Below are 15,682 nucleotides of genomic sequence, written 5' to 3'. Positions count from 1 at the left end.
AGGAGTGTTCTTTTGTTGGTAAATCTATCGTGTCTTGTGTATGGTTTTTATTATTTAGTTTATATAAAATTACGAGGAAATGGTTCGTAAGAAAATTTTTTCCAAGAAGAAAAGAAATAAAATTGGACGAAGAAAGTTTCTTTTTTATCTTCGAAAATGGCTGTTATTAATTCTTATGGGTTTTTATTAACATTTGAGTACGAAATTATGAGAATGAGAGAAAAATTGTTATTGTATAGAAAAATTTTTCGAAAAGGACTCGTAACAAAATTTCTTCCAAGAAAAGAAATAAAATTGGACGAAGAAAATATCTACTGTTAATTCTCATGGATTCTTGTTAACACTCAAGATTACGAAATTATAAAAATACGAGGAAAATTGTTATTGTATATAAAAATTTTTCAGGAAAGAATTTTTCGAAAAATTTCTTCCAAAAAAAGACATAAAATTGTACGAAAAAAAATTTTTTCTTATCTTCGAAAATGCCTTCTGTTAATTCTCATGGATTCTTATTAACAATTAAAACTACGAAATTATGAGAAGAAAATTGTTATTGTATAGAAAAATGATTCGTAACAAAATTTCTTCCAAAAAAAGAAATAAAATTGGATGAAGAAAATTTCTTTCTTATCTTCGAAAACGACTGCTGTTAATTCTTATGGATTTTTGTTAACATTCAAGATTACGAAATTATAAGAAGAAAATTGTTATTGTATAGAAAAATGATTTATAACAAAATTTCTTCCAAAAAAAGAAATAAAATTGGACGAAGAAAGTTTCTTTCTTATCTTCGAAAACGACTGCTGTTAATTCTTATGGATTTTTGTTAACATTCAAGCTTACGAAATTATAAAAATACGAGAAAAATTGTTATTGTATACAAAAATTTTTCAGGAAGGACTCGTAAAATTTCTTCCAAAAGAAATAAAATTGAACGAAGAAAATTTCTTTCTTATCTTCGAAAACGCCTGCTGTTAATTCTCATGGATTCTTATTAACATTCAAGATTACAAAATTATGAGAATACGAGGAAAATTGTTAATTGCATAGAAAAATGATTCGTAACGAAATTTCTTCCAAATAAAATTGAACGAAGAAAATTTCTTTCTTATCTTCGAAAATGGCGAATAACAGCACGATTGGGGGAACAGGAACTTGTGTCGTGAAATTATGAGAGCCCGCACAAGTGCGTTAATTATTATGCCAGGGAACGAAAAAAATATCGCATTCGTTTAGAGGGAGGGAGATTTATCGGCGGATAAAGGTTTTTGGGGGGAGGATTGGTATTCATCGCAGTGGTCGCTGCGATTTTTGTCGAGGCTTCGCTTCCGATTGTTTGGCGAAAAAAAGCTTGTAAATCAATGCTCGTCAGTGGATACCATAGGGGATAATAAATTATCGATGAAATGTTTTGAAATTAATATTTTTTTTGGGAGGGAGGGTGTTCTCTTTTCCCCTCTGATACGTTTGAAATCGACTGTTCGTATTTCAGCTTTTATCTCTACGAATGAATGAAAACGTATGTGTGTTTTTCCTCCCATTTTTTTTTTTTTTTTTTTGTTTGCCCGATGTAAAAACTTTGAAGAATTACGATACGCTCGAAATTCGAACGTGATGTCAATTATTAACATCACCGCTCTTCAAAAAATTCTTTCAAGCATATTTGCTTGTTATTTTACTCGCCGATTAACCGTGATTCCATTCTTGGCGATAGAAATTTCGAAAACCTAGATCTGGATCAAAATCGAGACTTTGATTTTCATTCATCCAAGAAAATGTACTGCATTCCGATCGTTAAATAAATATAAATTAAAATTTATATTTTTCGATCTAATAATAGCAATAAATCGTCGATTGGACAATTTTCTGGAGATTAAAAGCGAGAGAAAAAGAAAGAAAAAAAAAGAATCAGAGAAATCTTCGAGCGAAAAATACAATGGAACGATTTAATTTCGTCGCGCGAATCCTTCATCCGCGAACAAGTGAATTCCTGAACAGAATTTCCACGGTTCTTGGATCAAGAATCCGCCCCTCGAATATCGTATTTTACCCGTTGGCCGGGTGCATATTTTAGAGGCATTTACTCCGCAGGGGGGGGGGTGGATGAAGGTGAGAAGAGGGTGCGCGAACGGATTCGAAAAGAAAGGGAGCGAGAGACGATTCAAGGTGAACGATGCGCCCCAAGCAACGCGTGCCCTCGCCCTCCTTCGCATCCAGGAATGCTGCCGGGTTAGTTATTTTAGGCACCCTTCCTTCCCTTATTCGCGGCAACAAGTAACGTGGTGACGAAGAATGGCACGCGTGTTGGACGAGGATGAACAGAGATTCGATACCTTTTTTACGATGGGTAACGATGGATGAGAATTTAAAGGGGTTTTGTGACGAATAATGGAAAAATAAGATGAGTATTTAAGTTTTCAAAATTTTTGAAATTTGAATATTTCGATATTTCTTTTCACGTTTCGTGAACATTCGTATTTATGGTGATGGAAAGAGATTCGATACTCTTATCTAGATAAATTATTTAGAAGTTATTTTTGTTATAATTATGACTGTGCATTTTTCACTCATGTTCGATCTTTACAGTTAGCTGAACATAAATAATTGCTTTGTATCCAATATCCAATGATTACCGCTCGAAAAATTAGATATTGCAAAAAAAAAAAAAAAAAAAAGGTTAAAATTGCGAAAAAATGGTAGAACGGGGAGGGAAAGAGTTATTAATTAATTTAAGGAAGACCGTTCCAATTTTAAAGAGGTCTAGGGGACGCATCGTCGCGGCCGCTATTATTCACTTGACTTTTTCTCAAGGAGGAAGCATCGTGTATTCCCGGGGGACAGCCTTTCCATTAACCGAAGTATCTTACTCTCCAGCTTTTGCAAATAACACGATGATGGAAAAAAGTAGCGGGTGTAGACGGGAAGTGGCCCGTAACGAGCATTAAATTGCATTTTCATTGTTACCGCGACATTGCTCGCCCGTAATTCAACTAGCGCGGCACACTGAGTTTTGATTTTCTTATCTTGTTTATCGAACAACCTCGACTAATCGAACCTTCTGTTTCCCGAGATAAAAAATTCCCAGCGATAATTCTATTTCTATTCTCTTTCCGCGAATTTCGTTCTAAATAATAAATATATATATATATATATTTCCCAAACTGAATATAATATAATTTTCATAATAAAGATATACGATAATACATTTTACTTTCTGCCTCGATGAACGAATTTAAAACCATCAACAACTTGAACTTGATCTCAAGTATCATCGAAACTCCGAAAGAATTGGAGAAAAAAGAAAAAAAAAAAAAATTTCATTACATTCTCTTTTTCTCCTTTTCGACGCAACATTAAATGGCGCGAAATTACCCACCCATGTTTTCTCGTGTCGTCATCACATTCTCCTATATATACGCGATCTTCGTGAGATATAAAATAATGGAGATAAACTCACGTGTTCTCTTTCTGGTCGCCGTTGCTCGACTGCGACGACGGCGACGGCTGCTGCGCCTGTTGCTTCGAGTACGGATGATGATGATGATGCACCACGTTGTTGTTATTGTTGTTGTTATTGTTGTGCATGTGCACCTTGTTCGCGTTGCTGTCGGTCGGCGAGCCCGGCGAGATCTTACCCGCCAGAGCGTTCAACGATTGAAGCATTTTCATAGGAGTCCTCCCGGCGGCCGGATCTCGGTGCCTCCTTCCCTCGGCCTCGTTCACCCTTGAGGAACACAGGATTACTCGTCGTTTCCGGTTTGAATCCGCCTCAACACCCCCAAACTCTAACCGATTACGCGTGTCAAACCAATACCGATACGCACTTTCACGCTCCCTCGCTCGCTCACACACACACACACACACACTCTCTCTCTATTACTCGAGAAATACCACGCGCGAACTTGATCGCAAGATATACGACCTCTTTTTCTCTCTCGCTCGCTCACTCGCTCTCTTTATCTCCCTCCCTCCCCGAATACTGGACACAGAAAGTATACACTGTACACGAGACACAGATGAACCGATGAGACCGGCACCAATTTGTCTCTAGGGAAATTCCGTTCGACGTTACTATTGCACACTTTGGCCACGGTTAATGCTCGACGCGAAACTGTCGAATAATTCCAGCTATCGACCACGACGGTCCTTCGTTTCGCTATACAAACAGAAAATGAAAACAGAAAGATGTTGTTATTCGGGCGTGTATCCAGGTGTCAAGGAGAGCGGGCGACGTTTTACGACGGTATACGTGCGTCGTTTGCGGTATTTTCGTGTGTATATAATGGTACGTAACTCGACTATAACGAGGATAATGACGAAGTTTTCGGCTACAAAACTTTTTTTACTCACATTTAGATACGAATTTACGATACGCTCGTTCACATCGATTTTTCGTAGTACGATGATGACGAGCTTGGAAAGGAAAGAGAAGATTTGAGTAAATTATATTATTTTTATTTGTCATATAAATTTTGTAACAAAAACTTCGTATTTATTCGTTCGAAACAAATTGTACGAGAGATTAAAGTTGTAAGCGTTTATTAATTGAAATATATACAATTATAGAAAAAGTATCGCGTTGGAATTTTTTTTTTTTTTGTTCCTATCGATAAATTATTTCAACGATTATATCTAGGGCCTGTATCTGCCCCAGTTTGAAAATCATCCGTGTCGTGCATAAAAATGTACGCCGTTTTAAAGTCAGTGCAAAAATTCTATCCGTTTTTGCATGTTGTCACGATTCGAAACGTGTTCTAGATCCACGTTTGCTCAGGTAATTGGAAAATTTCGATTGCAAAGAACGGAAACAGGTAGACAAATCCCCATGAATCTAGACAAACTTGCATACATATTGATTTTATGAAGATCGAACTGTAAAGGTAACTTTTGCCACAAAAAACGAGTTGTATCAATACCTAAGAATCCATTTTCTATACAAGAGACAATATTGATCCCATCGGAAAACTCAATATACGTCGCATATTTGGAAACGAAATTTGAAAATTTGATGGCTACGCCATAACGCAATCGACGAATCGTCTACTATTCAGTTTACAAAAATCGTATTAAGTGATATAAATATATACATATTCGATAAGTTACGCACGTGATATATAGACAATTCCATTTCTTTCTTTATTTCATCTGTTTGTATATGATTCCATTGCGTGATATAATAGAATCTAATTAATAAAACAAAACTATACATGATCCATTTCATACATCTAAAAGGATTATTATTTCTGAAGAATATTTAAGACACCAAAATTTATTCAAATTAACAGAAATTCAAAGCTCTGATTGATCACAAAATGAATTCCTTATCCAGAACCAAATTTCTCATCCCATTGAACCAATACTATTCTATTAATAAAATATGTCCAAAATTAAATTTTCTATCCTATTCCAAACTCCAATATTATTCTACTAATAATAAAAATACATTTAAATATAAAAGATATCTCAAAATTTACCCACCATTCTACAAAATTTATCAACATTCTATCACCTTCATCCTCTCTATCTCCAAAATTAAATTTTCTATCCAAACTCCAAACTCCAATACTATTCTACTAATAACAAAAATACATTTAAATATAAAGGATATCTCAAAATTTATCCAACATTCTAGGATAAAAAATCAAATTTTCTATCCTACTCAAAAATTTTATAACTTGCAAATAGACTTACACAATACCAAAATACATAAAAATATCTAAAAAAGTTTAACTTCAACGACCAAAGTATCGCAGAATCGTTTCCAAAATTATTTCACCCAAAACTCGAATCCCTGTCGCCTAGTCCCAAAACTAGTCCAAACTTTTTACCAGCATAATTGAACGTTGTCGGTATAATAATCAAATGGAGGGAAATCGGAAGTGGAGGATTGCGAACTCGAGGAAGGGAAAAAGGAACTCTGAAGACGCTCACCGGAAATGGCGAGCGAAGAGGGGCGTTAAGGGGGATCGAGCTCGATTGTGTGCACGCGTATGTGTGTGTATGTGTGTATGTGTGGTTCCTTCACCGTGTACGAGCCGAGTTTCTAATTAAACTTAAACTTTTAATTGACTCGTTGCGCGGCTGTTCCACGCACGTACCCGTATTACCAGGTGTTCCAACTATCCCCGATTACTCCGATTTCCCTCCTGTTCTACCTGTGCTCCTCGGTTTCGCGCACGAAACACACATCTACAGGAACAGACCTTCTTCACCAACAATTTGGAAGAGGCATGCCTCTTCTTTACGACCGAGTTAATTAAGGGTGAAACGGGGTATTCGGTGTACAATAAATAAACGGGATAACTGTATAACGTGATAAATATGGATGGAAATAATTGCGTGGGAGGGTTATATGTATGCGTAGGTGTTGAAGTAAGGGAAAGTATTCGTGAAATTGGATTGAATTTTGCCGAGGAAAGAATCGATGCAGAAGTGTTTGGACCAGTTTTTGAAATAGAATAAACGTTCGACGATTTCATCAATGTATTTATTACAGTAGTTATTTACATCTTGTTCTTGCTCTTTATCCTGAATTTTTTCATCGATCGAATATATTATTATTTCCAAAAATTCGGTCGAGGGTGAAAAAAATTTGAAAGATCAATCTTCTTTTTTTAATAAGAATTTTAAATAATAAGAAGTAGAATCTTTGTTAATGGATTCAATTTTTCAACGCGATTCCCTTAAAATAATAAATTTATCGAGATCATTTCCTTGAAGTTGTAAATTATCGTCCACACCCCCCTCGACACTCCGTGCACAGAAAGTTCCCTTTGTCCTCGTGTCTCGAGGGCAAGGGTTGAAGTCACCGGCGGTATTTACCGCAGAGGCGTTGGAAAATAGGGCAGAGATGAGAAACTGCTGGATCTCCACCACCTTCTACGGGGGATTTTCGCCGACTCGAGTGTCCCTTTGTTTCGAATGGCACACCAGTTCGAAGACGTCTGGGAAAGCTTCCTTCCGTTATTTACCGGAAATACGGAGGGAAGCGAAGAGCGTAATGAGAAAGAGAGAAAAAGAAAGGAATGCAAATCGATTCGTTGCAATAGTAATTAATTAACTCGAAGCGACAAAAAAAATGTTTTCAATCTGTTGCTTAATGAGCATCCTTAAATTTCTATTTACGATCTTTATTTATCGAGAATAGAATAATCTGATAAATATTCGATTGGTCTAGTATCTTATTAAAAACAATTTTGAAAATTTTTTCCAAGGAACAGAAATAAACTTCAAGATGTATCAATCTCTCGCCAAACATCCATGGAACAAAAATCGTGATTCGTTTTCGAGGTACCAAATCTAGCTATTGAGTCGATTAACGGCGATTAACGAAACAATACGATCGAAAGAGGAGAGCCTGGAACGGAAGGCAAGAGAAGAAAGGGCAGAAAACAGTTCCGGTTAAGACGAAGGCGGAGGCGAGGAAAGTGAAACTCGAGTCTGGAGAGGTGAAGATAGAGGAGGCACAATTACCGGAACTGCCACCACTGTCAAGTGTCAAAGGGGGTCAGGAATAATTTAGCACGCTGGCTGAAGGGGGTGAGAAAGAAAGAAGAGGGCGGCGAAGAGGGGAGTAGGGTAAAGAAAAGGAAGAAGGAGAAGAAGGGTAACCGGGAACGACGCCCGCGGGCTGAGAAAAGCGCGCAGGAAAAGAGAAGCCTTCTCTCTCGGCCTCCTCCAACTCTTTTGTCCTTAGCGCACGCGCTCCTCATCGTCCTTCCTTCTCGTTCCCACTTGTTCTCTCGCTTATTCTCCGTAGGCCCGACGACGAAGCTCTGTTTCACGACGACGAGCTCCTTCCAGCCACTCTATTCCCACCTCGACCTCCTCCTCCTTCTCCTCCTCCTCCTCCTCCTCCACCCTTTACTCGCTGACCACTTCTTGCCGCTTTGAGACGTCGAATTAAAATCTCGACGACGATTTAGAGGACGAGTTTTCAACCGATTCTATTCCCATTTGTAGTATATATATATATATATATATGGAATGGGTGAAAAGAAGAATGGATAATAGTTGGACGTTTATGGAATAGAGGGATACATTGAAATTTAATAATCTTCGAATTCGAGGTCGAAACGAGCGTGGAAGAGAATAAAAACGTAAAAAGAAATAAACGCGTTGCTCGTTTCGAGAGAAATTCCGTAGCAAATGCAGTTATAACGAGATAACACGAGGAGAAAAAAAGTAACATAAACATTCGGCCGGTGTATAACCTTGTTTTCGTGCTAGTCACCTCGTGTCCTAATAGCTTATCTGTTGCGCGACTCGTCTACAATATTGATAAAATTTTACACGAAAATGGTAAAAATATTAATATATTTTTATATTAATTCCTCCAAAGATAAGATTATTTTTCCGCCTATTCGAATGCACGCACATAATCGAATCGATCCACCGATCTCTCGACAAATCGGCCTTAAGAAAAACTTCCAACTCTCTATATTCTATATTCCCGACACAGATACCATATCCTTCCCCCACTGTATCGTATCATGCACGTAGAGATTCGAACCTGTTTCTCGGTCGATCCACGGCCAATCGTCACCCCCTGCGGAGCACACCCGTTTGGCCACCTGGGTCCCACCGTGGTCCTCACGCGTGACTCCCTTCGATCGAACCGGTGATCCCGGCCAGCCCGATGCGATAGCGATGGTGATACTCGGAATAGACGCGTACCCGCGATATCGGAGCGTGAATTAAAGCGCACGACGATCCCGCCTCGGCCACCTGAGCACTACGACTGGCGACAAGAGCCGAGCAGCCGGCCATCGTATCTTCGGATAAGCCTTATCGGTGCCCAAAGACCCCACCCTTCGCCCATGGGCCGCATCCCTCACACGTTTTCACGTTACGAAGCCGGCTCACGATACGCTCGCTCGCGCGTAAGCCCGCTTAAGCGCCTCTGCGAGCATTTACGCTCCACTTTCCTTCGCCCGCTTCCAACTTTGCCACACACGCTTCTCCGCGCTTTCCTCGTCGCGGCTTTTTCTTTTTTTTTTCTTTTCTTTCTCCCTCAACTACTCTCTCCTCTTCCTCCTCCGCCTTTGATCCTTGTCTTCTTCTTCTTCTTCTTCTTCTTCTTCGTCTTGCTTCTCTTCGAGTTTTTTTTCCTTTTTTTTTCTCTTTTACGAGTTTTTTTATTAGACTCGCCGATTAGGTTGGGTTATATATATATATATATATACACATATATATGCTACTTTGGCTACTTGTTGCGGTGTCAGGATATTGTTGTTGTTGTTGTAGTTGTTGTTGTTGTTACGGGGATGGATTATGATATTCTTACGAGCGTTTCCATGATCATGGTGATTTTCTCGGCGAGTGGAGGGAGGTGGAAAGCTGCGTCGACCCTACGACGACGGCCTGCCGAGTGTCATCTGCAACGAACGAGCGTTCTTAGTTTTCTGGGACGTGTCGAGGGATGATGGTAGTGGTGGTAGTGGTGGTAGTGGTGGTGGTGGTGGTGGTGGTGGAGTGGTCGTTCGGTGTTCCGTGCGAGCTTCTACTAGCTTGTAAGCCGGGAATTGGAGGGCAATCGATGCGAAGGAGGAATGGTTCCGCAGGTGGAGAACTCGACTCGACTCGACTCGACTCGACTCGATTCGACTCGACTCGATCGGTGGAAAATCTTTCTCTTTTCGATCGAGCTGTAATTTTTAAAAGCGCTCGCATTTTTTATATCGAAATCGACCGATCTCCGAATAACTTTCATAATTTAATGGAAAAGCAATTTTACGTATAATTTCTAATCTGATTTTTTTTTTTTTTTTTTTTTTTTTAGAATCAACGAAGAGTACTCTATAAAAATTTCACCGCATTTTCCACATTTCCCTCTATTTTTGTCCATCCTTGTAGCAACAAATAATATTCGAATCGTTTCATTATCTCGCTCGATCGAAACTATTTAAAAAAAGAAGAAAAGAAAAATGCCATATCGCGATACCGTACCGAATTCCGCATACCTGAGCGCGATGAAATCCACGACTGAAAACCGGATGCACATGGAAGGTGAGGCGTGTTTGCGAGTAAACACTTCTTCAACTGGCAACACCAGACGACAAGCCAGAGCCACGGAATGGCTCTCCGAGATTAGATAACAGTTGGAACGCGTTTCGTGCCGTCGACTTGCTCAACGAGCAACGTCCTCGAGACGCGCGGCTTGCTGGAGGATCCACGGTTGCAGCGGATGAAACGGTATAAAAGATGTTCGACGTTTATGGCGCAAGCAAGTGCTCAACGACGACGGGCACAATGGACAATAAAGAGGACGAACATTTTCTTTCTTTTTTTCTTTTTTTTTTTTTTGACATGATTGCGTTTGCTCGTAATTGAATTACGAACAATGTCGATTTTTCGAACAGTTTCTTTGTGATGGTATTTAATTATTAGTATCATTTTGATGGACATTATTTATTATTCGTGATTTTTTTTTCTTTCTAATATATCTTACGTTAAAATTACATTCACTGAATTTATTCACTTTTCTTATTACATCTTTTAACAAATTTTTATTTTCTTTAAACGATGTAAGCGAATCATCTCTAATGAAATACGAGAGAATATACCAATGTACGTGTTTCACATTGTTTTTATAAAAATTGTAATTTATAAAAATTGTAAAATAAAGATCGTTGCGAATAGGCTGTTGATTCGTTCAAACTATTGTGTTCGATCTACATAAAATTTTTGAAAAAAAATTAAATTCAGGAGATAAGAGAATATCGAAGAGAATATATATTTATAAAACTTAGAAGAAATTGAAATTGATACTTAAAAAGGAAGGGGATTTATTTCTTGTGAAATTATTTCACAATCGAAAGAAATAAATTCGTAATAAAGAATAATGGGCTCGTCGAAGAAACTTGCGGAGGATACGTGCTGGTAGTCGACCGAGAGGTAAATAAGTGTCAAATATGAAACTCGAGTCGATAAGAGGAAGGAGTGAAGGTATAGTTTCTCGCAGAAATAACAATGCAAACGGCAAGGCAGGTATCGTTATTGCATAGCTAAGCACCAGTAGTTGTTTGCAGGCGTGGAACAGCCGTTTGCAAGTCGACAAAGAGGTATTGTTCAGTCAAGAGATTCATCTAGCTCTACGGTCGGTACTCTTCTATTTACACGGCCTAACTCAACATTATGTCGCCAACTTCACGCAACTCCTCGAGACGTCGAATCCCCTCCTCTTCTCCAAAATTCACTTCCGCCGTTTTGACATCGCGCGTCACCCGCATACTACTTCTTCCACCAGTTCAAACCAGTTAAAATTATTACACGTCGTAATTTTTGAAACGAAGAAAGTAATATATAAAAAAAAAAAAAAATTGATTCTGAACTTCAAGTTTTTTCTTCGTCATTTATTATATGGATAAATTGCATCGTTTGTTATTTATTCGAAATCGAATTTTATTTTAGAAATTTCTTCTCGAAGGAGATTTTTATTTCTCACACATCTTGATCGAACGAACGAATTGTGGAAATTCCAGAATTTTTCCTGGAAGAGCGGCAACGAAAAATCGGAGAGCAAAAGATTTATCTATCAAATTAAAAAAAAAAAAATTGGAAAAATTTCTAGTTCCACGTATTACCATTATTCAATTGGTCAGAGATAAATCATTGAATAAACGACGAAGTTAGGCCGCGAAGCGTCGGCTTACGCAGCGAGTGCACAACACTTTAGGAAAATAACCGGGTAAACGAATCACAGGCACGATGATTTACGAGCGGAGGATGGCTGGTTATCCGGCATGGAACATATGTTTCCATGGCAATATAACAATTAATCATTAACCAGCGCGAGATAGCAAAGTAGTGACGTAACTTTTTCAAGACTTCGCCTCGAAACAACTTATACCACGTACGCTCCAAGAGAGACGTTTAAACTCGGATCAATAAACGGCAACAAGTATCTTCGAGACAGTTTCGAGCTCCCATCTCTGCATGCTTAGAATGGGAGAGAAGCATTTCGAACAACTTTTTGAACAACTTTGTACGCAGGAGCTGGATCGATCGAAAGCATTTTTGATACAACTTTTCGCTTTCTTTTTCCATAAACAGAGACGCGTTCGAGATGCGTTTCAACAGTTCCGCTTTTTAAATTCAAACACACCGCGTTAAGGGATAAACGGAAAATTCGAAATTTTCATTTACCTTTAAGAAATATTTATTCATACGATCGATACCCTTTTTCTTTCGTCTAATTGTGACGTAAAACGCTTTTTTGAAAATAATTTTGAGAAAAGCTTGGTCTTGATTATTATTCATCCTCTTAGTAGCGCGATCACTAATATATTTATAGTATATTTATAAAAGTATATTATAAAAAAAAGCAGCGAATCCTCTAAATCGTCAAGCGACTTCTTTTCAAGTATCAGAGAGATGGAAAGAATTGAGAAATATATATATATATATATAACTACAACTGTACAAGATACAAATAATTTCATTTCGGTAGTTTTTACGCTTTTAATTCCGCCATTGTTGGATAATGAAATTCAAGCGAAAGGGGAGGGGGTTCCAGATAAATGAATACACAGTTGAAACGCTGTCATAAAATTTCTAAGTGTATTCTAGAGCTCAACATTAGCATAAAAGACTAGGTAAACACGAATCCGCGGACCCCTTGTTCCCGGGATACGTGGCACGTTCTAGCCTCGCAAGAAGAGGTCTGCAGCCAACCGGTGGCCGCTATTTTAACCCGATTCTTTTCCTCCACGAATTTGGAAAAGCGTGGAGCAACCTACTATTCGAGTATTCGTAGTAATAGACGCTGGTCCAAACCGTATTTATTATAATTTGATTTGTCCTACCCGAATTCATCCGTTACTTTAAATAAATTTGTCGCTATTAATATTAGCTAATAACAATTAACAATCGATATTTATTAATTTTTATCGATAAATTGGGAATAGATGTTTATTCAAGATATTTTACTTACGCTGATTGAAAATTAACGATGTAATCTTTTTTAAAAGAATACACGATACATCTTTTTACTAAGCAACTAAAAATTTTTGTCCAGTAAATATTTTTTCGAGAGAAACAGAGAGAATTGTGGAAATATTATTCTGAAACCGAGAATTATAATCTTCTCCTGAAATTTTTCTTTCTTTCTTTCTTTCTTTCTTTCTTTTTTTTTTTCTTTCTTTCTTTCTTTCCCTCTTCATCTGTATCGCGACGCAACACTGTTTTTACATCGAGTAATTTAATATACCGATTTATATTAAAAATTTTACACGAGATAAATAAAAAAATATAAAGGATCCCAAAGAAGGGCGGCACAATGAAGAATTTATTTACGAGAGGCGACTTTATATGATAATTTCGGATGCTCGAGGTGTTGCACAGAAATGAAAAGTCAGGAGCCGCGTCATTAGCATTGCAAATCGTCAAGGGCGTTACGACATCGTTACATTTTTTTTTTCTCTCTCTCTCTTTTTGCGTCACGGACGCAAATGATTCTCACGCGACTCACAATTCACAATGGGCTCGTGTAGCAACGTTATAAATGTGGTAACTCTCGTTTTCCATACTCTCGTTTTCGAAGTGTAAAAATCACTTTTTTTTAAAATTTTTTTTTTTTTTTTTTTTACTATTCGAAAAATCTGCTCGAAATACCAAACTCGTAAAAATGAAATTACAAAGGAAATTCATTTAATGTTTTTTCCGTTTTGCAAAACGTAAAATTTTATAGGCTGGAATTTTTACATTTCATTTTTTCACTTTTCTTGAATTAAAAATTTCAAAATGATAATTCCGTTGTTAGAGTATAAAGTTTTCTTGCTTATTTTAACTCAAAGTTTCTCCTCTACTCGCTATTCTTCCTCCTTCTTCCTCTATTCGATTATAAATACACAGGGGACAAATTTTTAATATCCACAAAATTCTAAATCTTCGAGCACTTGTCCAACATTCTACTTAATTAACCCAACACTTTAATTTTCAACAAACCACAAATTTAATATTCCAATTTCCATCCTGCTCTACAAAAAAACATTCAAACCCTCCCTTCTCCCCCAACAAACAAACGCTCAAAATTTCCATCCTTCGAAAACCTTCGAATCGATGTAGAACACTGGTTCGAGTATCACTGGCCATGGAATGGATAAACGCGATTTAGATCGGATGAGTTCGACCGCGAAAGGTGATGAGTTTGTCGATGCAATACTAATTACGGCATCGTGGCTATAATCGAAACGGCGCGGCAACGTTGAACGCAACCCTTCAACGTGGCCGCAGGTGGCGCCGCCACCACCACGTCATTCATCGCCCCGATACGCAGCACGCCGCCTGTTATTATAGCAAAATTGCGTGAACCAATTGGCTAATTAGCGATTAGGAAAACGTATCGATTCACCTACGTCGATGAATTAATGTTCCCTCCCCCCTTCCATTGTTACAAACATTGTGCACGATTGTATTCAACTCCGTCGCTCAATTATCCTGCCAAGATAATTTCAGAAATACATGTAAAAGGAATCGTGATTATTTAGGTACTCAAAGTTATCGAAATACATTATTCTCCAAACGTTTCTAAAAAAAAATAATAAAAAAACACAAATCTAATGAGTCGCATTTCTTTTTTTTCTCATTTTATTTAATTCTAAGATGAAGCGTGAAACTACTGATTAATTTTTATTTTATTTAATTCTAAGATGAAGCGTGAAATTTGGAAAAGATACTACTTATTAATTTTAATTTTATTTAATTCTAAGATGAAATTTAGACTCGACATCCAAAACGCCACCCCCAACGAAACGATAAATTAAACTCAATTATCCTGCCAAGATTTTCAGAAATACATGTAAAAAAAGGAATCGTGATTATTTAGGTATTCAAAGTTATCGAAATACATTATTCTCCAAACGTTTCTAAAAAAAAATAATAAAAAAACACAAATCTGATGAGTCGCACCACTACTCGACATCCAAAACGCTACCCCCAACGAAACACGATAAACAATCTCGATTATCCCTCTGTGATAAAATCGGCGAAGAAAATAAGAAAATAACTCGAGGGAGGGGGCGAGGATGAATCGAATCGCGTTCCAATAATTCCTGGGATGAGTTTCATTAGGGGGCAGGGGAGGGGGGGGGGGATTTCGTAAGTGATTACAAATCCGAATAAACGTTGCGCGCACGCGATCATGCAAATGCACGTTCCATTGCGTGGGCTTTGCTAATGTATTACTACATATTCAGGTTGATACGGGTCTGATCGTCGCCAGAGTGGTGGAAGGAGGGGGGGGGGTGTAACGTTTGGTAATACATTTCGCGATATCGCGGTGGAAAATAGGCGAAAAACGAGGTTGGATCGAGCCTCTAATTCCACGGTGATTCGAGATACGCGTATAATCGTATACGTGTAATTGTGTATAATGTGTGTGTGTGTGTGTGTGTGTATTTTTCGGATATAAACGATGGCATGTACACGGAAAAACATTAGGTAACGAACGACGAGCATCCCGGTTATCCAATGGCCAATGGCTAATTAATTACTGATTAACGGTGAACACAGGATTTTCAGGAGGGGAGGGGAGGGATACATCGATGGATTGCTTGCCCATTATGTATCCGATATAACATTAACATTCGGATGAAAAGAATTTTTCATTTTTCAATGTGTGAATTAGGAAGGGAAGATTTTAAGTCTTTTAAGTTTGGAAGAAAAAAATTGTTTGAAATTG

General features: G+C 37.9%; 1 protein-coding gene across 15 annotated transcripts in view; it reads right to left on the bottom strand.

Moving 5' to 3' along the window:
• Nucleotides 1–15,682, bottom strand: part of LOC122714451 (CUGBP Elav-like family member 2) — a 506,303-nt gene that overhangs the window by 379,948 nt on the left and 110,673 nt on the right. For 8 of the 15 annotated variants that reach the window (XM_043935786.1, XM_043935794.1, XM_043935821.1 and 5 more), the window contains exon 2: nt 3,458–3,724. In XM_043935786.1, the coding sequence (XP_043791721.1) occupies nt 3,458–3,724 (267 nt within the window). Of the gene's footprint in view, nt 1–3,457; nt 3,725–8,512; nt 9,378–9,948; nt 10,025–15,682 lie in introns of those variants that run through there. The other 7 variants (XM_043935847.1, XM_043935864.1, XM_043935839.1 and 4 more) reach the window with 4 other exon arrangements.

This window comes from Apis laboriosa, unplaced genomic scaffold (assembly GCF_014066325.1).
Source record: "Apis laboriosa isolate Shangri-la unplaced genomic scaffold, ASM1406632v1 scaffold112_cov148, whole genome shotgun sequence".
Lineage (NCBI taxonomy): Eukaryota > Metazoa > Arthropoda > Insecta > Hymenoptera > Apidae > Apis > Apis laboriosa.
This window is presented reverse-complemented; position numbering and strand designations above follow the sequence as displayed.